Raw genomic sequence first — 25,814 nt, forward strand, 5'->3', positions numbered from 1 at the left:
CAAATGATAAATCTTGAATAGTATGGAAGTATATTGCTATTTGTGTATAGGTTGTATGAAAAACTTACTGTGCCATTTACTAGAAATTGACTCTTAAATTCCAAAAATGTTGTGGAAAGTACTTAGAATATGAGATATTTGAGGTATTTTGTAGACAAACAGCAAGAAATTAGCTGAAGGATGAGATCAAAGAGGAACAAGAAAGGTGGTGGAGAAAGGAGGGGGCAGAATTTTTATAATGGTAACATAAAACTCCTGAGTTCTATCAAACTGATCTTTGGTAGGATATTACAGTATAGCTGTTTTAAGTTTTTCTTGCATGTTATCAGTACTTCTAAATTTGGGGAAATGAAATTTGCGATTTTTTGTTTGCTTTTAAAAATAGCAGTCAAGTATGGATTTTTTAAAAAATTAAGTCTGTTGGGAGTGGTGGTTCACACCTGTATCCCAGCACTTTGGGAGGCCAAGGCGGGTGGATCATGAGGTCGGGAGATCCAGACCATCCTGTCCAACATGGTGAAACCTGTCTCTACTAAAATACAGAAAATTAGCTGGGCATGGTGGCGGGCACCCGTAGTCCCAGCTACTTGGGAGGCAGAAGCATGAGAATCACTTGCACCCGGGAGGGCGGAGATTGCAGTGAGCCGAAATCGCGCCACTGCACTTCAGCCTGGTGACACAGCAAGACTCCGACTCAATAAAAAAAATTTTTTAAGCCCAAAATTGTATCAAAATTATGTCAGAAAAGCTCTGTCCAGCTCCATTTGTAAAAAGGAATTCCCTTTTTCCATGTTTTCTCAAATTATAAATAGATTTATTTTTTTGTAAAGTTCATTTATAAGGCAATTATATGGGGTCGGGCACAGTGGCTCATGCCTGTAATCCCAGCACTTTGAGAGGCCGAGGCGGGTGGATCACCTGAGGTCAGGAGTTTGACGTTTGAGACCAGCCTGGCCAACATGGTGAAACCCCGTCTCTACTGAAACTACAAAAATTACCCAGGCGAGGTGACAGGTGTTTGTAGTCCTAGTTACTTGGGAGGCTGAGGTTGGAGAATCCATTGAACCCAGAAGGCAGAGGTTGCAGTGAGCCGAGATCATGCCGCCACTGTACTCCGGCCTGGGCAACAGAGTGAGACTCTGTCTCAAAAAAAAAACCAAAAACAAACAAAAAAGAAAATGTATAGTATCTTTTTCCTTTTGGAATAGTCCTGGTCTTATGCAATTGTCATAATTACATGTTAATTATTTCTGTTGAACATAAGTAATAGTTATGAGAGTAAATGTTATTGGTTCAGTCATTGATCTGATAAGGAGACAAAGATAGAAAAGGAAAGCACTGGGTGCCTGAAATGGGTGGGAAGGAGTAGTGAAATAATTTAAAATTTTTTTATTAGTGCAGAGACAGAGATACAGAATTTAGAATCAGAAAATCTGAATTCAAATCCTCTCTTCTCAGTTAACTAGCTAAATGGTCTGAAATCAAAGTTGAAAGTACGCAATTATGCACTGTATAGGGTTCACTTATTTGACTGTATAGTCAGATATTAGTGATGATGCAGTTCTTCCTCTTGTCTTTCCATTTTGTTCTTCCCTGTCATCCATCCATCCTTCTTTCATTGATAACATGTTTTCACTGTGCTCTTGATCAAGCACTTCAGAACCTTTAGTCCCATCTGATTTCTACTCATCCTCCCACTCACACATTGGGCACAGAAATAGGGTGTGAGGCAACGTTTCCAGGTCAGCCTGCTTATTTTCTCTCTGTTGACTAAGTCCTGTCTTTTCTCAAGGTGTGGCATAAACCTAAGGTTTCTTACAGTCCCTGGGCTTGATATTCTTTCTCACTTTACCTCTCCTCATCCCCTCTCACTCTATTCCTGTGTGTATGTAACTGCCCCTACTCTGCCCATGTCCTTTCTCTACCACTTTTTCATTTTCTTTCTCTTGTTCTTTTTTTTTTTTTTTTTGGATGGGGAGTCTTGCTCTGTTCCCTAGTCTGGAGTGCAATGGTGCGATCTTGGCTCACTGCAACCTCTGCCTCCCAGGTTCAAGTGATTCTCTTGCCTCAGCCTCCCTAGTAGCTGGGATTACAGGTGCCTGCCACCACACCTGGCCAATTATTTGTATTTTCTGTAGAGATGGGGTTTTACCATGTTGGCCAGGCTGGTCTTCAACTCCTGACCTCAGGTGATCTGCCTGCTTTGGCCTCCCAAAGTGCTGGGATTACAGGTGTGAGCCACCGTGCCCAGCCTCTTGTTCCTCTTTAATCTCACCCTTCAGTTGGCTTCTTGCTGTTTGAGTGACCTGAGCATATTTGTACACATAGCCTAAAAGATTATTGCTCAACTCTTGGTCTTTTTCATTTTTTTCTTTTACCACTAAAGAGATGTTGTTATTGTTGCCTTTATTACTTAATCACTTACCTCTTAACCTCAGTGGGATAGCTTCTTCCCTAACCATTGTCCTGACACTGTTCTAATCTAGAATCCTTTCTAAAGTTAGTAATCTCCTTGACCTCTTTGCAGCACGTTGATGCCACTTACTGTTCACACTTTACTCCCTGACACATCTTCCCTCTGTCAGGATGGTATTTCTGATTGCCTTTGTCTTTTCCTCTAAATAGATTTGCCCTACCCCTTGCTCAGAGCTTTCATTAGCTCTTTTCTTCTTCGGCACTTTCTCCACTTGTAATATCACTTTCCTGTGACTATCTGTAGTTATCTACTAATTCATTCCTGTAATGTAATTGAACTAGAAGCAGTAATGGAAAATTCAGGAAGGCAGGATTCTGTTAACTATAAGAATTTGTATTCTCCAAAGAAATTATGTTGTTTTATGGTAGTACTCTGCTTTTAAAGTAGTTAATTCTTCATTATTGAGGTTTTCAAGTAGAGGCAGAAAGACCCCTTGTAGAAGGGATTTACATATGAAGTAGAAAGTTGAGCCAGGTATTCTTTTGAAGTCTTGTGCAACTCAGAAATTGTAATTTTTATCTCATCTACTCTCCTCCCATGGACTTAACTTTGACCTATACTCAGATGTTTTCCAAAGCAGCATTTCCAGGCACTCCCCTACCACCTCCTCATCTCTCTTCTCTCCCACAGGCACAGTTTTTGTCATCAGAGCTGCTTTTGTTCTAGATCGCCATGTTTTCTAGCTTCATATTCACTTTCCAATATTCTTTTTACCCCCTTTAGTGGGATGGCAATGAGGATCACTTTTCTATGTTTTGGTGACTTTTCTGAAAGCAAATTATGTCTGCTCATATTGGATTAGTTTGTTGCTTCCTCTCTCCCCTCTTCTTTCCCCTACCCACCATCTGTCTCTCCAGGATTAGGAATGCTCAAGCAAAGAAAAACGCCAAAAGAAGAGGCTCAGGGTCCTAAAGTTTGCATTTATTTTAAAACTTTGTATGGCACAGTCAAAATGTTCATGTTTACTGACCATTTTAAAAAGTAAGATGTCAGGAGGCTGAGGCAGGAGAATCACTTGAACCTGGGAGGCGGAGGTTGTAGTGAGCCAAAATCACGCCATTGCACTCCAGCATGGGCAACAAGAGTGAAACTCCGTCTCAAAAAAAAAAAGCAAAATGTTTGCCAGGCACAGTGGCTTATGCCTGTAATCCCAGCACTTTGGGAGGCCGAGGCAGGTGGATCACCTGAGGTCAGGAGTTCGAGACCAGCCTGACCAATATGGTGAAACCCTATCTCTACTAAAATTACAAAAATTAGCCAGGCGTGGTGGTGTGCACCTGTAATCCCAGCTACTCAGGAGGCTGAGGCAGGAGAATCCCTTGAATGTGGGAGGTAGAGGTTGCAGTGAGCTGAGACTGCGCCTCTGCACTGCAGCCTGGGCAACAGAACAAGACTCTGTCTCGAGAAGAAAAAAAAAAAAAAAAAAAAAAAAGGTATTCATAATAATAGTTGTTGCAATTATTTACTGAATGTCTACTATGTACCAAGTATTATGCCATGAACTTACATAAGTTGTTTCATTTAAATCTTCCAACGTTGCTATGAGGAAGATACTGCTGCTGTCCCATTTAACAAATGAGGAAACTGAGACTTAGGGGTAAGACAGTTGTTACACAACTAATAAATTATAGAGATCTAACTCATTGTATGGCCAGTACTCTTAACTAGTGTATTGTGTTACAAGAAAGAGATCTAGAATCAAATTTCAGAAAGTCGAGTAATGTTATACAAACAAAATATATTTTGGGTTTATATTTTTAGATTATTTAAAATGTATATGAACGTTTTGAGATACTGTGTTAGTGGCTTATGTGTCTTTACCCACTTTCTGTGATAGTCATTCATTTGCTCATTCATTCATTCATTGAACAATCATACAGTTTATTGAATGCTTAGACTCTGTATTGGGTGTGGTATAGGAATGTAAATGAAACAAATATAAATTTTACAGTGTAGTGGGAGAGATAGGAAACAAGCAGGTAAATAATCACATTATTTATTTATTTTAATCTAGTATAGTTTCCCACCTTTTTAAAATGACTAAGTAAGTATTCAAGCCAATTTCTTAATAGATTATCTTACACTCTTAATTTGTCTCATTGTTTCCTCATATATAGTGGTTTAAACGTTACTCTCTGACATCCTTCTGTTTCCTGTAAACTCAAAGGTAGGTCTAGAGCAAGGGCACTGAACCTTGAGTTACAGACTCTGTAGGGTCTGTAGAATTCAGGGAATCTGTAAACTTTACATGGGGAAATTACATCTTTATTTTAACTTATGTCTAACTCAGTGGTTCTCAGCTGGGGTGGGTTTGCCTTCTCCTTCCCCAACTCTTGGACATTTGGCAATGTCTGGAGACATTTCTGATTGTCACAGCTGGGTGGGTACAAGAGAGTCCTTGATAACAGAATTATCCTATTCAAAATGTCAGTAGTGTCAAGGCTGAGAAACTCTGCCCTAACTGGATTTTAGCATTTTCTTTAATTATGAATAAGAAACCCTTCATGGTTACAATGTAGACAGTACATTTACAGTACCTATAACTTTGTCAACAATAGAAATATCAGGTATTCTCATATCACATTCAACTGCTGCAGATATCATTTATGCTCATTTATTGTCTATAAATTAAGGTAGTTACTAGATTCATATTAATTAACAAGCCATAATAGACTGGGCATGGTAGCTCATGCCTGTAATTCTAGCACTTTGGGAGGCTGATGTGGGAGGACTGCTTGAGCCTAAGAGTTCAGGACCAGCCTGGACAACATAGCGAGACCTCATCTCTACAAAAATACAAAAATTAGCCATGTGTGGTAGCGTGCATCTGTGGTCCAGCTACTCAGAAGGCTGAGGTGGGAGGATCACTTGCATCCAGGGGGTTGAAATTACAGTGAGCTGTGATTCTGCCACTGCACTCCAGCCTGGGTGACAGATTGAGACCCTGTCTCAAGAAGAAATAATATTACTATACTGTAGTTTAAACAATTATTATAGTAGCTGTATTTCAGTATAATTGTCCATTGTAGTCTTGTCTATTTTATGCATTTAAAAACATTATTCTAAGAAGGCATCCATAAACTTTACCACATCATCAAAGAAATCCATAGGACAATAGAGCTTAACTCCTGGTCTAGAGATTTGATTGGGTTGGATTAAATATTTTTGGAGAGAATATTTCATAGGTAATGATGTTTATTTCCTATTTTGTCATTTCATGAATCACATAATATCAGGTTGTCCTGCTATTATCAGTTATGTTAAGTTTGATGACTTACGGTGGTGACAGCCAGGTCTCCATTTTAAAGATACATTTTCCCCTTTGTATTGTTAAGTAATCTGTGAGGTAATACTTAGGCACTGTGAGAATTTTCTTAACTTTTCACCTAATGGCTTTGGCATACATTGGTGATTTTTGCCTGAGTTAGCTTTTACATTGGGGGTTGCAAATTGGTGATTTTCTAATTTGGTCATTCCTTCTATATTTATTACTGGCATTCTTCATTAGAGACATTCTTTCCCCACCCCCTTTCCTTATCACTTTTTTTGCCTCTTAAATATCTCTACGAATCCATTTTTTACTTATTCCAGATGTTATACTCTATTACTTTTTAAAAAATACACTCAAATTGTCTCAAATGTGGCCAGTGGGACCCTCTTTTAATTTGGTTCTTTGTCCTCTTGATAGGCTATACTGGTCTTTGCGTGTATCTTGGTTTCTGACACAAGAGTGCTCAGGGTAGATTTGTTCTTTCCGTATTCCAGGTCTGGAGTTACATATTTCTTCAAAGAGTCTTGGTTTCTTTTAGTTGGAAATGGTATTTAGAAACAGAGGTCTGGACACAGAAACAGAGGTCTGTGTTCATTGGGGTTCTGGCTGGTGGTTGGGGTTAAGGGAGGCAATGTTTCTAGTGCCTTTCAAAAGAAGTTTTTAACCAAACATAAAAAGATGTTTTGAGCTATAAGAAAGAAAACCAAATCTCTATTTACTCATCCTTTGAAATCTTTTTTTTTTTTAATGGATGATTGCTTCTTCCTTTCCTTATTAGCCCAGATCCATTCTGTTATTATTTAAGTATTATTGGCAGCTGTCTGTCTGTGTTGTCTCTCTCTTCTGATAGGTTCTACATACCATCCATATCGTTCATCTATAAAATTTTTATTATATGTGTGACAGGAACCATGGTAAGGAAAGTTCCCTTTCAGACTTTGAATTTCTTGATGTTTCTGTTTTTCTGTTTTTCCTGCGGAAAACAGGAAAACAGAAACATCAAGAAATTCAAAGTCTGAAAGGGAAGACCTGTATGAAAACCAAAATCTCAGTGTGATTGATGCAAAAATTGAAATACATAAAGTAACTAAGTGTGAGAAACCAAAGAAAGCTTCAAGAGAAAATAATATTCAAACATAGTATTGATACAATTATAAGGAGATTACCATGTGAAAAAAGGTGTAGAGCTATTTATAAATTCTCATTACAGGTGACAATTATTAAAATGCCAGGTTTGTTTCTAGTTGGTAGTTAAGTTGAAGTACCAGAAATCAGTAGTTTCCTGTGTTTAGTGCTTAGAGCTTTCCATTTTCCTGTATTCTGTGTATTTTGTTGGCTTGTTTGTTTTTTCTAACTAAGTTTTTTGAGTAGACAAGGTATACATTGCTTATCCTGAAACCTTCTTATTAAGATGTTTCATTATTTTTGTTCTTTAGCCTTTTAATGAAAGATTATTTCTTTGCTGAAATTTTTTTATTCAGATGTCATGTACATTTGTTGTTTTTGTTTGTACATCTATGTCTTATGAATAAATTCATGTTTTCTTAGCGATTGCACTTTTATAATTATGTGATAATCAGTACAAAGTTTGGTTTTTACTGTAGGAAGGTCTTCTTAATAATAAGCTGTGGATGGTGAAGGCAATGAAGAGTCAAATGGTTGGAAATTTGGACTCCCCTTTATAGGCAGTCCCCTAGTTTTATGTAATCACCTTTTACTAGAGATTTTCCCTCTTGTCATGAGAATTAAGAGTTGGGTAGGGAAAAACAGAGAATGTGTATATGTTTTCCAATTCAGAATATTTAAAGAGTAAACCATGTGTTTTTCTCTCCAGATACAGAAATAATTTAAAATAATCTAGAAATATTTTTCTGCCATCTCCCTACATATTTCTATGTTTCTAAAATGGCACTCAGGATTTCTTTTTTTTTTCTGTAAAAGCAATGTGGCAAATAGAATAAATCAAGGTACCAGCATAGTATTGTCAGAATAAATATCTAATTTATCTGACATTAAGCAATGGATGTTTCACATAAATACATTTTTCACATATCTATGGCTTAACACTTTGTGTCAAAATGTGTTTATTTTAGAACTGGGGGTATAGAGCAAGATGGAGGAATAGAAGGATCCACTGAATGTCCCCCTCAACAGAAATACCAAATTTAACAACAATTTACACACAAAAAAGCACTTACATAAGAAATAAAAATCGGGTGAGCACTCATAGAACCTAGTTTTAACTTCATATTGCCCAAAGAAACACTGAACAGGATAGGAAAGACAGCCTTGAATTGCTGACACCACCTCTCCCCTATCCCTCCTGTAGCAACTGTGTGGTGTGGAAAAATTTATATGCTTGGGATAGGAGGAGCGCAGCAATTGTGAGAGTTCTCATCGAATGCACTGTAACAGCAAAAAGCAAAACCAGGCTGAACTCAGCTGACACCCACACATGGAGGGAGCTACCAGCCCTAGCCAGAGGGGAATTGCCCATCTCAAAGGTTGGAACTTGAATTCTGACAAGCCTTGCCACTGTGGGCTGAAGTGTGCCAGGGTCCTAAATAAACTTAAAAGACAGTGTAGGCCACAAGGACTGCAAGTCCTAGTGCTGAGCTGGGCTTGGAGCCAGTGGAATTGGGGGCATGTGACTTATTAAGACATCAACAGGAACACCTAAGGGAGTGCTTGTGCTACCCTTCCTCCAAGCCCAGACAGCTCAACTCGCAGCTCCAAAAGAGTCCCCTTCCTTCTGTTTGGGGAGAGGAGAGGGAAGAGTAAAAAGGACTTTTGTCTTGCATTTTGGATACCAGCTCAACCACAGTAGGATAGGGTACTGGTCAGAGTCATGAGGCCCCATTCCAAGCCCTAGCTCCTGGGTAGCATTTCTAGACACGTGGGCTAGAAGGGAAGCTGTTGCCTTGAAGGGAGGGATCCAGTCATAGCAGGATCCATCATGTGCTGATTGAGGAGCCCTGAATAACTAGCAGTGATACCTGGGTAGCACGCCATGGGCCTTGGCTGAGACTCAGACATGTTGGCTTTAGGTGAGACCTAGCACATTCCCAGCTGTAGTGGCTACAGTGAGAGACGGTGCTTGAGAAAAGCAGATGGAAAAATCAGGGGAACTTTGTCTTGTATCTTAGTATCAGCTTGGCCAGAGTGGGTTCAAACACCAAGTGGGCTCTTGGGGTCTCTCATTCCAGGCCTTGGCTCTTGGACAGCATTTCCGGACGTGCCCTGAGCCAGAGGGGAGCTTGCTGAAGGGCGAGCCCCAGGCCTGGCAGCACTCACCACACATTAACTGAAGAGCCCTTAGACCTTAAGCGAACATTGACAGTAGCCTGGTAGTACTTCCTATGGGCCTTTGGTGGTGGCGGTCACAGAGTAAGGCTCCTCTGCCTGTGGAAAGTGGGGAGAGATGTGGGAATGACTGTGTCTAGTGATTTGAGGGCCAGCTGAGCTGCTGTATAATAGAACACCAGGTAGACTTCTAAGGTTTTTGACTGATCCCTGGCTCCTGGAGAGAATCTCTGGACTTATCTGAGGACCAGGGGAACTTGCTGTCCTGAAAGGAAGGACAGAAGCTGGGCTGGCTTTGCCACCTGCTGATGGTAGAGCCCTAGATCCTTGAGCAGACATAAGCGGTAGCCAGGTAGTGGTTACAGTGGGCCTTGGGTGAGACTCAGTGCTGTGCTGGCCTCAGGTCTAACCCAGTGCAGTGCCAGTGTTGGCGACCAAAGGGGTGCTTGTGTTACCCTGCTACAAGCCTCAGGCAGCTCAGCATAAAGAGAGAGACTTCGTTTGTTTGGGAGAAAGTAAGGGAAGAGAACAAGAATCTCTGCCTGGTAATCCAGAGAATTCTTCCAGATTTTATTCAAGACTACCAAGGTGGTAACTCTACAAGTGTGCAAGAACCACAGCATTACTGGGCTTGGGGTACCCCCTAAAGCAGATACAACTTAAATCACAACACCCAAGTCCATTAGAATATTTGGAAAGCCTTCCTAGGAAGGACAGGTACAAATAGCCCAGACAGTAAAGACTACAATAAATACCTATCTCTTCAATGTCCAGACATGGAAGAACATCTACACCATCCAGGAAAATATGACCTCTCCAAATGAACTAAATAAGGCACCAGGGACTAATCCTGGAGAAACAGAGATATGTGACCTTTCAGACACATAAATCAAAATAGCTGTATTGAGATAACACAGAGAAAGAATTTAGAATCCTATCAGATAAATTTAACAGACTGAAATAAAAAAAATTAAGCAGATATTCTGGAGTTGAAAAATGCAATCAACATGCTGAAGAATGCATCAGAATGGCTTCAAAGCAGTTGGTCGGCCAGGCATGGTGAGTCATGCCTGTAATCCCAGCACTTTGGGCGGCCAAGACAGATAGATCATGAGGTAAGGAGTTCGAGACCAGGCTGGCCAACATGGCAAAACCCCACCTCTACTAAAGATCTAAAAAATTACCCAGGCATGGTGGTCTGCCCCTGTAATCCCAGCTACTAGGGAGGCTGAGGCAGGAGAATTGCTTGAACTGGGGAGGTGGAGGTTGCAAGTGAGCTCAGATTGTGCCATTGCACTCCAGCCTAGGTGACAGGGCAAGACTCCGTCTTCAAAAATAATTAAAAAGAAATAACACACAATGGAGCTTCAATATGGCTGGCAGCAGACTTTTCAGTAGAAACCTTACAGGCCAAGAGAATGGGGCATGACCTGTTTCAAATGCTGGAGGAAAAAAACCTTTTACCCTAGAATAGTACATCCAATGAAAATGTCCTTCAGACATGAAGGAGAAATAAAGACTTTCCCAGACAAACAAAAGCTGAGGCATTTCATCAGCTCCAGACAAGAAATGCTAAAGGGCTGGCCAGGTGCGGTGGCTCACACCTGTAATCTTAGCACTTTGAGAGGCTGAGGTGGGTGGATCATCTGAGATCAGTAGTTGAAGACTAGCCTGGCCAACATGATGAAACCTTGTCTCTACTAAAAATTAGCTGCACATAATAGTGCATGCTTGTTATCCCAGTGACTCAGGAGGCTAAGGCAGGAGGATTGCTTGAACCTGGGAGGTGGAGGGTACAGTGAGCCAAAATGGTGCCACTGCACTTCAGCCTGGGTGAGAGAGTTACTCTGTCTTGGAAGAAAAAAAAAATGCTAAAGGATATATACTTCAATAAGAAAGGAAAACAGGTTATGAGCAAAAAAGATACCATCTGAAGATGCAAAACTAACTGCCAATATTAAGTATACAGAAAAACAGAATTTTATAATATGGTAACTGTGGTGTGCAAACTAGTCTTAAGTAGAGAAACTAAAAGATGGACCAATAAAAAATTATAGCTACAATTTTTCAAGACATAAGGACAGTGAAATATAAATAGAAACAAAAAGCTATAAAATAGGGGAACATAGTTAAAGTGTAGAGTTTATTTTTTCTTTTTGCCTGTTTGTTGATGCAAGCAGTGTTAATTGTTATCCACATAAAGCAATGGGTTATAAGATAGTATTTGCAAGGCTTATGGTAACCTCAAATCAAAAACATGCAACAGATACACAAAAAATTTAAAAACCAGGAAATTAACTCATACCACCAGAAAAACATCACCTTTAGTAAGAGGAAGACAGGAAGGAAGAGGAGACCATGAAACAACCAGAAAACACCTAAAATGGCAGGAGTCCTTACTTACCAATAATGACATCATGTAAGTTGACTAAACTCTGCAATCATAAGACATAAAGTGGCTGAATGGATAGAAAAACAGGACCCAATGATCTGCTGTTGACAAGAAACACACTTCACCTATAGAGACACATGTAGACTGAAAATAAAGGGATGGAAAAAGATACTAAGGAGTAGTTACATCAGACAAAATAGATTTCAAGATACAAAGTATAAGAAGAAACAGTGAAGGTCATTATATAATGATAAATGGGTCAATTCAGCGAGGGGATATAATAGTTGTAAATATATATGCACCTAACATTGGAGCACTCAGATATATAAAGCAAATATTATTAGAGCTAACAAAACATATTGGAAAGAAAGAAAAAAATTGAAATAATGTCAAGCATCTTCTCTGACCACAATGGAATAAAACCAGAAATCAGTAATAAGAGGAATTTTGGAAACTATACAAACACATGGAAATTACACAATATGCTTCTGAATGACCAGTGAGTCAATGAAGAAATAAAGAAATTGAAAAAATTTTTAAATAACAGAAACATGACATATCAAAATCTATGGGGATACAGTGAAAACAGAACTAAGAAGAAAGTTTATAGCTATAAGTGCCTACATCAAAAAAGAAGAAAAGCATGAAAACCTAATGATTCATTTTAAAGAAATGGAAAAGCAAGAGCAAACCAAACCAGAAACTACTGGTAAAAAAGATATAAAGCTTAGAGCAGAGATAAATGAAATTGAAGTGAAGCAAACAATTCAAAAGATCAACAAAAAAAAATGTTGGGTTTTTAAAAACATAAAAAAAAAAAAAAAAAAAAACCTGACAAATCTTTTGCCAGGTTAAGAAAACAGAAGACCCCAAAAGATCAGAAATGAGAAAGGAAACCTTAAAACCAATACCACAAAATTCAAAGAATTATTAGTGGCTACTGTAAGCAACTGTATGCCAATAAATTGCAAAATCTGGAAGAAATGGATAGATTTTTATATACATGCAATCTTCCAAGACTTAACCATGAAGAAATCCTGGGTGTGAACAGACCAATAACAAGTAATAAGTTAAAAGCTGTGATGAAAAGTCTTCCAGTAAAAAGCCCAGAACCTGATGGCTTCACTGCTGAATTCTACCAAACATTTAATGAGGGTTAATACAAATTGTACTCAAACTAGTCTGAAAAATAGGAGGAGGGAATACTTTCAGACTTGTTCTGTGAGGGCAGTATTACCCTGATACCAGAACCAGAGAAAGACGCATCAGAGTCTTTGAGATGGAGTCTTGCACTGTTGCCCTGGCTGGAGTGCAATGGCATGATCTCAACTCACTGCAGCCTCCACCTCCTGGGTTCAAGTGATTCTTCTGCCTCAGCCTCTGGAGTAGCTGGGATTACTGGCGTCGGCCACCACACCCAGCTAACTTTTTGTATTTTTAGTAGAGATGGGGTTTCACTACGTTGGCCAGGCTGGTCTTGAATTCCTGACCTCATGATCCGCCCACCTTGACCTCCCAAAGTGCTGGGATTACAGATGTGAGCCATGGCGCCTGGCCTAAAAATATTATTCATCATGACCAAGTGGGATTTATTTCAGGAATGCAGATGGTTCAACATATGCAAATGTGCTACATTATATTAAGAGAATGAAGGACAAAAACCACAATTGATACTGAAAAAGCATGTCTTAAAATTAAACATCCCTTCATAATAAAAACTCTAAAAAAAAAAAACTGGGTATAGAAGGAACATTCCTCAAAACAGTAAAAGCCATATATTACAGACCCATAGCTATTATCACAATGAATGAGGAAAAACTGAAAGCCCTTCTTCTGAGATTTGGAATACAGCAAGGATGCCCACTTTTTACCACAGTTATTCAACATAGTACTGGAAGTCCTAGCTGGAGCAATCAGACAGGAAAAAGAAAGCATCCAAATTGGAAAGGAAAAAGTAAAATTATCTTTGTTTGTAGAAGATATGATCTTAGGTTTTGATAAACCTAAAGAAATCATCAAAAAATGATTAGAAGTGATAAATTCAGTGAAGTTTCAGGATACAAGATTAGCATACAAAAATCAGTAGCATTTCCATATGCCAACACCGAACAATGTGGAAAAATCAATAAAGTAACCCCATTTACAATAGCTAGAAATAAAACACCTAGGCATTAACCAAAGAAGTGAAAAATACCTACAATGAAAGCTATAACATGTTGATGCAAGAAATTTAAGAAGACACACACACAAAGGAAAGATATTCTATGTTCATGGGTTGGAAGAATCAATATTGTTAAAATGTCCATACTAACCAAAGCAATCTACAGATTCAATGTACTCCCTATTAAAATACCAATGACATTCTTCAGAGTAATAGAAAAAACAATCTCGAAATTTATATAGGTCCACAAAAGACTCAGAATAGCCAGAGCTATCCAATGACAGAAGAAGAAAATTGTGAAATCACCACATTATGTGATTTCAAATTATATAATGTATTGGCATATAATCATACACATAGAATAGTGGAACTGAGTAGAGAACCCAGAAGTAAATCCATTCATCTGGCCGGATGTGGTGGCTCACCTGTAATCCCAGCATTTTGGGAGGCTGAGGCAGGCAGATCACGAGGTCAGGAGTTTGAGGCCAGCTTGGCTAACATGATGAAACCCCATCTCTGGCAAAAATATAAAAAATTAGCCGGGTGTGGTGGCATGCACCTGTAAATCCCAGGTACTTGGAAGGCTGAGGCTGGAGAATTTTTTGAACCTGGGAGGTGGAGGTTGCAGTGAACTGAGATCATGCCACTGTACTCCAGCATGGGCAACAGAGCAGGACTGTCTCAAAAAAAAAAAAAAAAATCCATTTATCTACAGTGATCTTATTTTTAACAAAGGACAGTGTTGGGGGAAAGGACAGCCTCTTCAATAAATGGTGCTGGGAAAACTAGATATCCACGGGTAGAACAATGAAACTGGACCCCTATCTCGCCACATACAAAAAATCAAAATAGATGCAAGACTTCAATCTAAGATGTCAAAGTATGATATGACTAAAAGCCTTGGGGAAACTGTCCAGGTCATTGGAGTAGGCAAGGATTTCTCGAATGAACCCCACAAGCACAGACAACCAAAGCAAAAATAAACAAATGGAATCACATCAAGTTACAAAGCTTCTGCACAGCAAAGGAAACAACAAAGTGAAGAGACAACCTATAGAATGGGAGGAGAATATTTGCAAGCTACCCATCTGACAAGACATTAATACCAAGAATACATAAGGAGCTCAAACAGCCTTATAGATAAAAATCCAATACATTGATTAAAAGATGGCAATATATCTGAATAGACATTACACAAAAGACATGCAAATGGCAAATGTGTATGAAAAGGTGCTCAATATCATTTATCAGAGAAATGCAAATCAGAAGTACAATGAGATATCTCACCCCGGTTAAAATGGCGTTTATCCAAAAGACATTAAGAAGTGCTTGCGAAGATGTGGAGAAAAGGGAACCTTCATATAGAGTTAGTGGGAATGTAAATTAGTACAGCCACCATGGAGAATAGTTTGAAGGTTCCTCGAAAAACTAAAAATGGAGCTGTATGATCCAGCAAACCTACTCCTAAGAATATACAATAAATAAAGGAAATCAGTATATTGAAGAGATATTTGCACTCCCATGTTTATTGCAGCAGTATTCACAGTAACCACAATTTGGAAACAGCTGAAGTGTTCATCAACAGATGAATGAATAAAGAAAATGTGCTACATATACACAATAGAGAACTATTCGGCCATAGAAAAGGATGAGATCTTGTCATTTGCACCAGTTGGATGAAACTGGAGGTCACTATGTTAAGTGAAATAAGCTGAGCACAGAAGGGGAAACTTCGCATGTTCTCCTTTATTTGTGGGAGCTAAAAATGAAAATAATGGAAAGTAGAAGGATCGTTACCAGACACCTGGAAGGGTAAGTGTAGGGAAAGGGGCCCTGGAGAAGTAGTAGTAGTGGTTAATAGGTACAGAAAAATAAAATGAATAAGACCTACTATTTGTTAGCATAACAGGGTGACTAGAGTAAACAATGGTTTAATTGTACATTTAAAAATAACTAAAATAATATAATTAGATTATAACACAAAGGATAAATACCTGCTATGCACCCACAAAAATTAAAAATAATTTCAAAAACATGTTTATTTTAGCCATTTCATTTCGTTAATGAGAAAGTTAACATAATCGATCTTAAATGTAGAATTGTCAGTACAGTGTTTCTGTGTTGTAAAGTGTTTATTATCCTTTAGATAAATATATGTATTATCCTTTACATAAATATGTATGTCTCTCTTAAATATGTGTAAGCTTTTATACAGAAACAACCATACACTTAATGTGTGTAGATGTGAATGCAAGAGGCCTTTCGAAGACTAATTAATTTTCCCAAATACCATTTTCTTCACAGTACTCTTTTGCCACCAAACCTCTGATGTCTTCTTATTGCTTACAGAACCAACTACAATTTAGCCATACTATATGTGTGTGTGTGTGTGTGTGTGTGTGTGTAAATTTGTCACTACTTCCTAGTGTAAACATTTCACTTTAGTCCAGTTTCCACTATAGTCAGTTCCTTAGTCTTACAATTGATTATTCACTGTTCATTAACTTTTGTTTATGTTATCCAGGCTTTCTGTTTAAGCACCTTGAAGAACTTGTTTATCTTTGTGCATTTTTAAAGCAGCTTGTTTCTTCTGGTTTCAGTGAATGGTATGTTTGATTATGTTTCCTTTGCATTGATAGTACTGAGTCAGATATATATTTTTAGTTTTCTATCTAACAGAGGCAAGTTAGAACAGACAAACTATTTGTGACAGATCCTTGCCTTGTATTTCTGTTCTTTATTTTTTATTTATTATTTGTTTCTTTGTTTGAGACAGGGTCTTACCCTGTTGCTCAGGCTGAAGTGGAGTAATCTTGGCTCACTACACCCTCTGCCTCCTGGACTCAAGCGATCCTCCCACCTCAGCCTTCTGAGTAACTGGACTACAGGCATGCACCACCATGCTCAGCTAATTTTTGTAATTTTTGTAGATATGAGGTTTCACCATGTTATTCAGGCCGGTCTCGAACTCCAGGACTCAAGCAATCCACCTGCTTTGACCTCCTGAAGTGCTGAGATTACAGAAATGAGCCACTGTGCCCAGCCTCTGCTCCTCATTTCCTACTCTTTTATCTATTTGCCAGATCTTCTAAGTGTTCTCTAAACATTTCAATATAAAATAATACATGTTCTTTAGTATCTAGTTTCAATATTGCTTCATTTGTGAAGTCTCCCCTGACACTGTAGCCTATATAATGTTGTCTTGCCCCACAAACTCTTTAGGCGCTTACTTTAAAATGTAGACATAGGTTAACTTGTGTTTTGCTTACATATGTTTTAATTACTTAATATAGTTGCAAGCTTCTTGAACAATGACACTTCCTTTTTAAAGAATTTAATTACTAGGCCGGGCGCGGTGGCTCACGGCTGTAATCCTAGCACTTTGGGAGGCTGAGGTGGGTGGATCACCTGAGGTCAGGAGTTCAAGACCAGCCTGGCCATCATGGTGAAACCCCATCTTTATTTAAGAACAAAAAAACCAAAAAATAAAAAAAAGAATTACTAATGATTTTTTAATCATTATATTACTGTGTAAAGTCACATCATAGTAATAATTACAGTGACATTAACCTCTCCGAATGCTAACTTTGAGGCAGACATTATTTTAAATGCTTTATGCCTACCCATTCTCATAATTCTTAACAGGTTGTTTATGAGATAGGATCTCTTTTCATCTCCATTTTACTGATGAGGAAAGGCAAATAAAGGTTAAGTAAATTTCCTCACCACTAGTGAGTAAACATAGGATATGGACCTAAGCAGGCATACTTCAAAAGCACATGCACTTACCTGTAATGCATAACTACCGTATACTTGTTGAATGAATAGGTGTTTTTAATCTTTAATATATGTTGAGTACAACCTTGGTATTTTTTGTACTTTGAATAAAAGATTAAGGATGTTTCACTTTTTAAAAAACGAGGACAAATAACTATCTTAGCAAACTAAATATTGTGATCAATTTTCATAATTATAGGCAGATATTCAAATTGCCTACTTATACTTTGAGGAATTTTGAAAAATTCCTCTATTTTTGAAAGAAAGTTTGTGACATGTGTAATACTTAGAGATGGAGTTTGATTTGCAGTAAGTATCTTAATTATTATTTCTTACTCGTTTTCAGTTGAGTGGTGATTTTATGCAATGGCTTCAAGCCACAGTTCTTCACCAGTGCCTCAAGGAAGCAGCAATGATGTTTTCTTTAAAAAAGAGGTAGATCCGTCAAAACACATTCAACCTGTGCCATCACTGCCAGATGTATGTCCCAAGGAACCCACAGGTAATGTTCTTTTTTTTTTTTTTTTTTTTTTTTTAGGGATTTTTACCGATGATTTGTATTATCTTTAAATGAGTAGTCAGATTTTATGTACTTACCTTAGAAGAGTAAATTGTATAATATTTAGCTGGGTGCAGTGGTGAGCGCCTGTAATCCCAGCTGCTTGGGAGGCTGAGGCAGGAGAATTGCTTGAACCTGGGAAGTGGAGGTTGCAGTGCATTCCAGCCTGGGTGACAGACTGACACTCTGTCTCAAAAAAAAAAAAAAATTTGGAAATGATTGGGAACTCGCAATGTAGTTCTTTCCATGTATTTCATGCACTACTTACATAAACTAAAAATGTGTTGAAAATGAAGGTATAGTTTGAAAGCTGCTTAGTTAAAACATGGTTCACTCAGTTTTCATCATTTGCATATTATGTATTTGCAAATTCTCCTGACTTCTTAAAATTTATTCATAATCCCCAAATCACTACTTCTGGCACTTTGGTGGTAATTTGCAGACATGTGCAGAGCAGTGAAAATTTTGAGATGCTTGACAGGCACATTCCCAGCTAAAGTTGAACTAGGCAAAGCTCTGCCTTCTTTTTTCAGCTCTCAAACTATAAACTAATGTTCTTTTTGTGGCCTATTTTTAGTTGGTGTCACATGTTTTGAGCTTTTTGTTGGTGATTTTGCTGTTTAAAATGTCCCCTAAGCGTAGTGCTAAAATGCTATCTGGAGTTCCTAAGTGCAAGAAGGCTATGATGTCTCTTATGGAGAAAATACATGTGTTGTGTAAGCTTCATTCAGACATGAATTGTAGTGCTATTAGCCATAAGTTCAGTGTTAGTGAAACAATGATGTATACTGAATAAGGTGTTTTTAAACACACACAACAAGGTTATGTATTGATCAGTTGATGAAAATATTGTGACCAAAGGCTTACAGGAACCTAACTCTGTAGTTTTCCTATAAGCAATGGTTTAATATTTGCTAATTCAACATTCACAGTAGCTTTATAGAACAAAAATACTACAAATAATGAGAATAGACTATATGTTTTTCCCTCTTGTATGATTAATGCCACAGCAACATTTATGTCACCTAATTATAAGCCAAAGAATATTTTATCTAGGACAACCTGCCATGATATAATAGAAAAAAGGCCTACCTCTAAAAAACACCGGATATTAAAAGATAAAAAATATATAATAGAAGGTAGCAGAGTTCTGATGTTGAAAGAAAAAGATAGAGTAATTGTACATTAAGAAAAAGAATTCATGAAAGACTTTATCATTCACTCCACCCTGCAACTATAACTCTCAAGTTTTGCATATCTTTTATCTTGTGCATGTTTTTCAAACCCTTAGTAATTGATGCTGGCAGCTGAAGATTATTCAATCAGATTAATTTTTATTAAATCATTTACCATGAAAGATTAATTGGTTTGTGTAAGATGGAATCTATGCATTTTAGTTTTCTAGTGTGTACTTTAAAACATAGAATCAACTTTACGGCATTTACAGAGTTCTCTTGTTTACTTTTCGCAGGTGATTCACATAGCTTATATGTTGCCCCATCTCTAGTTACAGATCAACATAGATGGACTGTATATCATTCCAAAGTAAATCTCCCAGCAGCACTAAATGATCCTAGATTAGCAAAAAGAGAATCTGACTTCTTCACAAAAACATGGGGATTGGACTTTGTGGACACTGAAGTCATACCTTCATTCTACCTCCCACAGATCAGCAAGGAACATTTTACAGTATATCAACAGGAAATCTCTCAGGTAATATCTAATCTTGGCTAGTTATAGTCATGTCAAAAGTAATAGAAATATTTTTAGTATGCTTTATTACATACTTTTGACCAGTAATGTTTGATGAACCTATAGTTTTCTTTTTGTTCATACAAATTGTACTGTCCTGGGTTGCATTTCTTTGCTTATTAAATATTTTAATACATTTCTCTTTCTTACAGTAGAGATTTTTGAGAATTATACATTCCAAATAATGCTAAGATTCAACATGAAACCTACCCTGCTTGCAAGGAGAAAATGATTGGATTAGGCCTATAAAGTCCAGATGATTTGTGAGGTTTGAGAAATCAGCAGAATATTATTGTTTGTGTCTGATTCACTGCATACAATTCTATAGAGCACCCTAGCTCTCGCAGATAGCCATAATATCTCCAGACATAATTATAACTCAATATATTACTTTAAACACAGTCTGAGAGCAAGAAGTGAGTATAGTGCAGAGTTTTAGATGCTTTATCAAGTCATTTTTAGATTATTAGTAAGTGGTTGTTATCAATAGAATTAAAATGATTAAAGTAGTACAAAGGATATATATATTTTTATAACCATTCTTTTTTATACTTTTTTCATTAGCAAGCTTAATTTGAATTTAGCTGGTTTTATTTCACTTGATTACTTTGCACTTTATAAAATATGGTTGTACTATTGACATTAATACTATATAGCATCTGGTTCATTTTTATTACTATCAAATATTTTTATACAGAAGCTGTGTATTTGCCTTTGTATGTATAAATTGCCATATTAACAATCACTTAGATCTGATCATTGAAAACAACACAAAAACTGTTTTCAAAGCTCAGATCTAAGTAATTCTTAAGTGGATGAACATTAATATGCCTTTGTAACCTATAACTTGGCTTTTCTATTCCTGTACTGATCGAATATTTATTGATTGCCTTCCATGTGTCAGGTACTCTTCTAAACATGAGGCTATAGCAGAGAACAAAACTGACATCAATTCCCTCCCTTACAAAGCTTATGTTTCTAGCAAGGGTTTAACAATAAACCCTAAAGCAACCACTAAAATGGTAAAACAGAGAATTACAGCTAATAACAATGGAAGAGATAAATGGAATCTAAAAAATTCTTAATCCATACAAAGGCATAAAAAGAATAAAAAGAAAGAATGGATAGGACATAAAATAAATTTCAAGATGATAATCTTAAGCCTAATCATATCAGTAATTACACCAAATCTAAATCGTTTAAGCACCCCAATTAAAAGGCAGAGATTATGAGATCTAATGACCCAAGTATATGCTATGTATAAGAAACATACCTTGAAGAGAAAGACAAAAAACATTTAAAAGGATGAAAATATATGTATCATGCTTAACACTCGTCAAAAGAAAACAAATGGCTATATTAATAACAAAGCAGATTTCAGAGCAAAAAATATTAGTATGTATAAAGAACATTATTTTTAATGATCAGTTAATCAACTAATCAGTGGTCAGTTAATCAAGAAGGCATGACAGTTTTAAACATTTTTGCCCCTAATAACATGCTTCAAAATATGTGAAGCAGAAGCTGAGAATTTTATGGCAAAGTAGGTATTCATAATTTTGGAGATTTCAATACTCTTTCAGTAAATGATAGGACAGGCAGAATATCAGCAAGATTATAATAGACTTGAACCATTAACCAACCTGGCCTGACTTGAAAGAGCACCCCATATAACATAGCAGAATATACATTCTTTTCAAGTGTTCATGAAACATTTATGGACATAGACTGTGTTCTAAGTTTGAAAACAAATGTTAATACATTTAGAAGACTTCACCTCATACACAGTATGTCCTCTGACAACAGTATAATAAAAACAGAAATTAATAATGGAAAGATTCGTGGAAAATCCACAGATATTTGGAAACCAGAACTTTATGCTTCTAAATAAAATGTGAATCAATGAAGAAAGAAAAGTCAGGAAGTAGTCTGAACTGAATGGAAATGAAAACACAATATACCAGAATTTGTGGGTTGATGCTCAGTTAGTACTTAGGGAGAAGTTTGTAGCACTAAATGCATATGTTATTAAAAGAAGAATGATTTCAAATCAGTGACCTCAGCTTATACCTTAAGAAGTTGGAAAAATGGCTGGGTGCAGTGGCTCACACCTGTAATCCCAGCACTTCAGAAGGCTACAGAGGGTGGCTCACCTGAGGTCAGGAGTTCAAGACCAGCCTGGCCAACATGGTGTAACCCTGTCTCTACTAAAAATAAAAAATTAGCCAGACGTGGTATTGTGCGCCTATAATCCCAGCTACTTGGGAGGCTGAGGCAGGACAATTGCTTGAACCTGGGAGGTGGAGGTTGCACTGAGCCGAGATTGCACCCCTGCACTCCAGCCTGGGTGACAGCATGACTCATCTCAAAAAACAAACAAACAAAAAAGAATAGAAAATCTGAAATCACTTTATATTTATTACGTTGATGTTTAGTTAAGTACCTTTCCACAAAGGAAGCTCAGGTCCACATGGCTTCACTGGCGAATTCTACCAAATGTTTATAGAAAAAATAATTCCAAATCTATGCACTTTCTTTCAAATTTTGGTAAAGATGTGGAAGACAGGGCTGGTTCTAGGATGAGGTGAGGCAGATGGGCAAAATGTTAGAGGCACTAGAATCTGAGAGTGGGTACTTCCTTAAACATTGTACCATATGCTTCTTGCTTGCTTCACCCTACTGCCAGCCCTCATGAAGTAACTGAACTCTCATACTGTTGGTGGGAATTTAAAGTGCTACAACCCCTTTGGAAAACAGTTTGGCAGTTTCTTAAAAAGTTCAAAATACTTCTGATCTGTCATGTAAGGAGCTTGGAAGTTGTCTCTCCTGTTCTCACAACAAACCTGAGCAAACTGAAAATCAACAACTGAGAAGCACCTGTGAAGGTCACAGCCCAGGGGCACAGGCTCACTAAGTTGAAACCTAATCATAAGATCATAGAATGCTTTCCTTCCCTTCACACATTACCACCACATCCGTGGAGTGCTTGAATAATGAGAATACAGTTGAAAGGACTGCATGTTTCAGACCTTGTTTAAGAAGTCTGTAGGGAAACCTGAAGATAGGAAAGATGAAAAACAAGTACATCAGTGGAAATTTTAGCCTCTGACACCTATAGCTATAGCAATCAAATAAAGCCTAATTCTTAGCCAGAAACTTAAACAAAACTTCATACTAAAGGCCTATTTACTCAGTTCTTTTTAACATTGGTATATCATATCTGGCTTTCAGCAAAACATTACTGTGCATACCAGACAGAAAACACAGTTTAAAGAGACAAATCAAGTATCAGAATCAGACTCAGATAGCATTCTGATGTTGGAATGATCAAACTGGGAACTCAAAGTAACTTTAATATACTAAGGGCTGTAGTGGAAAACATGGATAACATGCAAGAACAGACTTTTAAGGAGAGAGAAGGAAACTTAAAGAATCAAAACGAAATGCAACAAATTAAAGGTAGTATAACAAATGAAGAATGCTTTTGATGAGTTCTTCAATAGACTTGAAGTGGCAGGGGAAGAAATCAGTGAGCTGAAAGAAATGCTGATACAAACTTATAAAAATTTGTGGTATGTACGGAAAGCCAGGCTTTAAGGAAGTCTTGCTTAAATAAGCACTTAGGGGTTCATTGCATGCTTATATTAGAGAAGAAGAAAATTTAAAATTAATAATCTGAGCTTCTACCTTAGGAAATTATTAAAAGAACAAATTTAATCCAAAGTAAGCAAAAGAAAAGCAGTAATAAAAATTACAGCAGAAATCAGGGAAATTGACAATAGCAAATTAGTAGAGAAAATCAACAAAAGCTGGTTCTCAAAGCTAGTTCTTTGAGATCAGTAAAATTGATGAACATTTAGCTAGATTAAGAAAAAAGATATAAGCTACTAATATCAAAAATGAAAGAGGTGCTCTTCCTACTGATCCCACGGACATTAAAAAGATAAAAAGAGAATAGTGTTGTGAACAATTCTGTGCCCACAACTGTAATATCCTAGGTGAAATGGACCAATTTTTTTTGAAAGACACAATTTACCAAAGCTTATACAACAAGGAATTGATATTCGAATAGGCCTATGTTTATTAAATAAATTGAATCAATCATACTTCTCAAAACAGAAATCACCAGGCCCCGATGAGTTCCCTGGTGAATTCGACCATGTGTTTCAGTAAGAAATTATACCAATTACTTACAGTATGTTTCGGGAAATAGAAGCTAAGGACATACCTTCTAACAGATTCAGTGAGGCCATCATAAAGCTAATACTAAAATCAGACAAAGACATTATAAGGAAGGAAAACTTTAGACCACTATTTTTTTTTTTTTTTTTTTTTTGAAGACAGGCTCTCGCTCTGTTGCCTAGGCTGGAGTGCAGTGGTATGAACACAGCTCACTCCAGCCTCGACCTCCTGGCTCAAGCAATCCTTCTTTCTCAGCATTCCCCAAGTAGCTGGGACTACAGGCGGGTGCCACCACACCTGGCTAATTTTTGTATGTTTCTTAGTGACAGGGTTTTGCCATGTTGTCTAGGCTGGTCTCAAACGCCTAAACTCAAGCAGTCTACCTGTGTTGGCCATTCATTATTTTAAAAAGAGAACTCTCAGAAAAACAAAGAATAGTAAGGAATTTCTTTAACTTGATAAAGAATGGACTGTGTACATCGGCTTAAATGCCTGTAATCCCAGCACTTTGGGAGGATACTTGAGGCCAGGACTTGAGACCAGCCTGGCCAACATGATGAAACTTATCTCTATTAAAAACACAAAATTTAACTGGGCATGGTGCACATGCCTGTAATCCCAGCTATGTAGCTACTAGTGGATTCACCTTGCCTGCTGTCCAGACAGCCAATTTATTGAGACAGTAGAGAATGAGTAACCCATGCAGAGCTGTCTGTGTGGGAGACCAGAGTTTTATTATTACTCAAATCAGTCTCCCTGAGCATTCGAGGATCAGAGTTTTTGAGGACAACTTGGTGGGTAAGGGGGATCCAGTGAGCTGGCAGTGCTGATTGGTCAGGTCAGTGATGATATCATAGGGAGTCCAAGTTATCTTCTTGTGCTGAGTCAGTTCCTGGGTGGGGCCAACAAGATCAAATGAGGCAGTTTACTGATCTGGGTGGTACCAGCTGATCCATCAAATACAGGAGCTGCAAAATATCTCAAGTGTTGATCTTAGGAGCAGTTTAGGAAGGGTCAGGATCTTGTAGCCTCCAGCTGCATGACTCCTTAACCGTAATTTCTAATCTTGTGGCTAATTTGTTAGTCCTACAAAGGCAGTCTAGCCCCCAGGCAAGAAGGTGGTTTGTTTTGGGAAAGGACTGTTACCATCTTTATTTTAAACTATAAACTAAGTTCCCCCCAAGGTTAGTTCACAAGAACAGCTTTTAGGTTAAAAGCAAGATGAAATTGATTAGGTCAGATCTCTTTCACTGTCTCAGTTATAATTTTGCAATGGCGATTTCAGCTACTTGGGAGGCTGAGGCACAGAATTGCTTGGACCCAGGAGATGGAGGTTGCAGTGAACCAAGATCACACCACTGCACTCCAGACTGGGCTACAGAGTAAGACTATATATATTTAAAAAAAAAAAAAAAAAAAAAGTCGACAAAACTCTGTAGCCTATGGTGGGAAACTAGATACTTCCCCCTAAGAACAGGATCAAGGTAAGGATGTTCCCTCTCACCATTTCTTTTAACATTGTCTTGGAAGCCCTAACTAATGTAATAAGACAAGAAAAGGAACTAAAATATATAAAAATTAGGAAGAAATAAAACCGTGTTTTTAGATGAAATGATTGTCTGTGGAAAATCCCAAAGAATCAAAAAAGAAATTCCTGGAACTAACAAGTGACTATAGTAAGGTTGTAAGATGTAAGGTTAATATATAAAAGTTAATCGCCTTCTTATGTACCGGCAGTGAACAATTGGAATTTGAAATTAAGAACCCAATGCCATTTGCATTAGCATCAAAGAAAATGAAGGCTTTATGTATGAATCTAAATATATATAAGATCTAGCTGAGGAAAACCACAAGAGACTCTGATGAAAGAAATTAAATGTCTAAATAAATGGAGAGATATCTCATATATGTGGATAGGAAGACTCAATATTGTCAGGGTGT

The 25,814-nt window shown here is 37.5% G+C and overlaps 1 protein-coding gene across 5 annotated transcripts in view; it reads left to right on the forward strand.

Moving 5' to 3' along the window:
- The window catches only part of VPS54 (VPS54 subunit of GARP complex), a 123,678-nt gene that overhangs the window by 8,676 nt on the left and 89,188 nt on the right, over positions 1-25,814 (forward strand). The window contains exons 1-3 of one of the 5 annotated variants that reach the window (XM_032291963.1): positions 6,758-7,963; positions 17,727-17,882; positions 19,411-19,652. In XM_032291963.1, coding sequence (XP_032147854.1) covers positions 17,747-17,882; positions 19,411-19,652 — 378 coding nt within the window. In that variant the 5' untranslated portion in view covers positions 6,758-7,963; positions 17,727-17,746. Of the gene's footprint in view, positions 1-6,757; positions 7,964-15,620; positions 16,210-17,726; positions 17,883-19,410; positions 19,653-25,814 lie in introns of those variants that run through there. The other 4 variants (XM_032291964.1, XM_032291962.1, XM_032291965.1 and 1 more) reach the window with 4 other exon arrangements.

This window comes from Sapajus apella, unplaced genomic scaffold (genome assembly GCF_009761245.1).
Source record: "Sapajus apella isolate SASKATOON/1434 unplaced genomic scaffold, GSC_monkey_1.0 scaffold26, whole genome shotgun sequence".
NCBI lineage: Eukaryota > Metazoa > Chordata > Mammalia > Primates > Cebidae > Sapajus > Sapajus apella.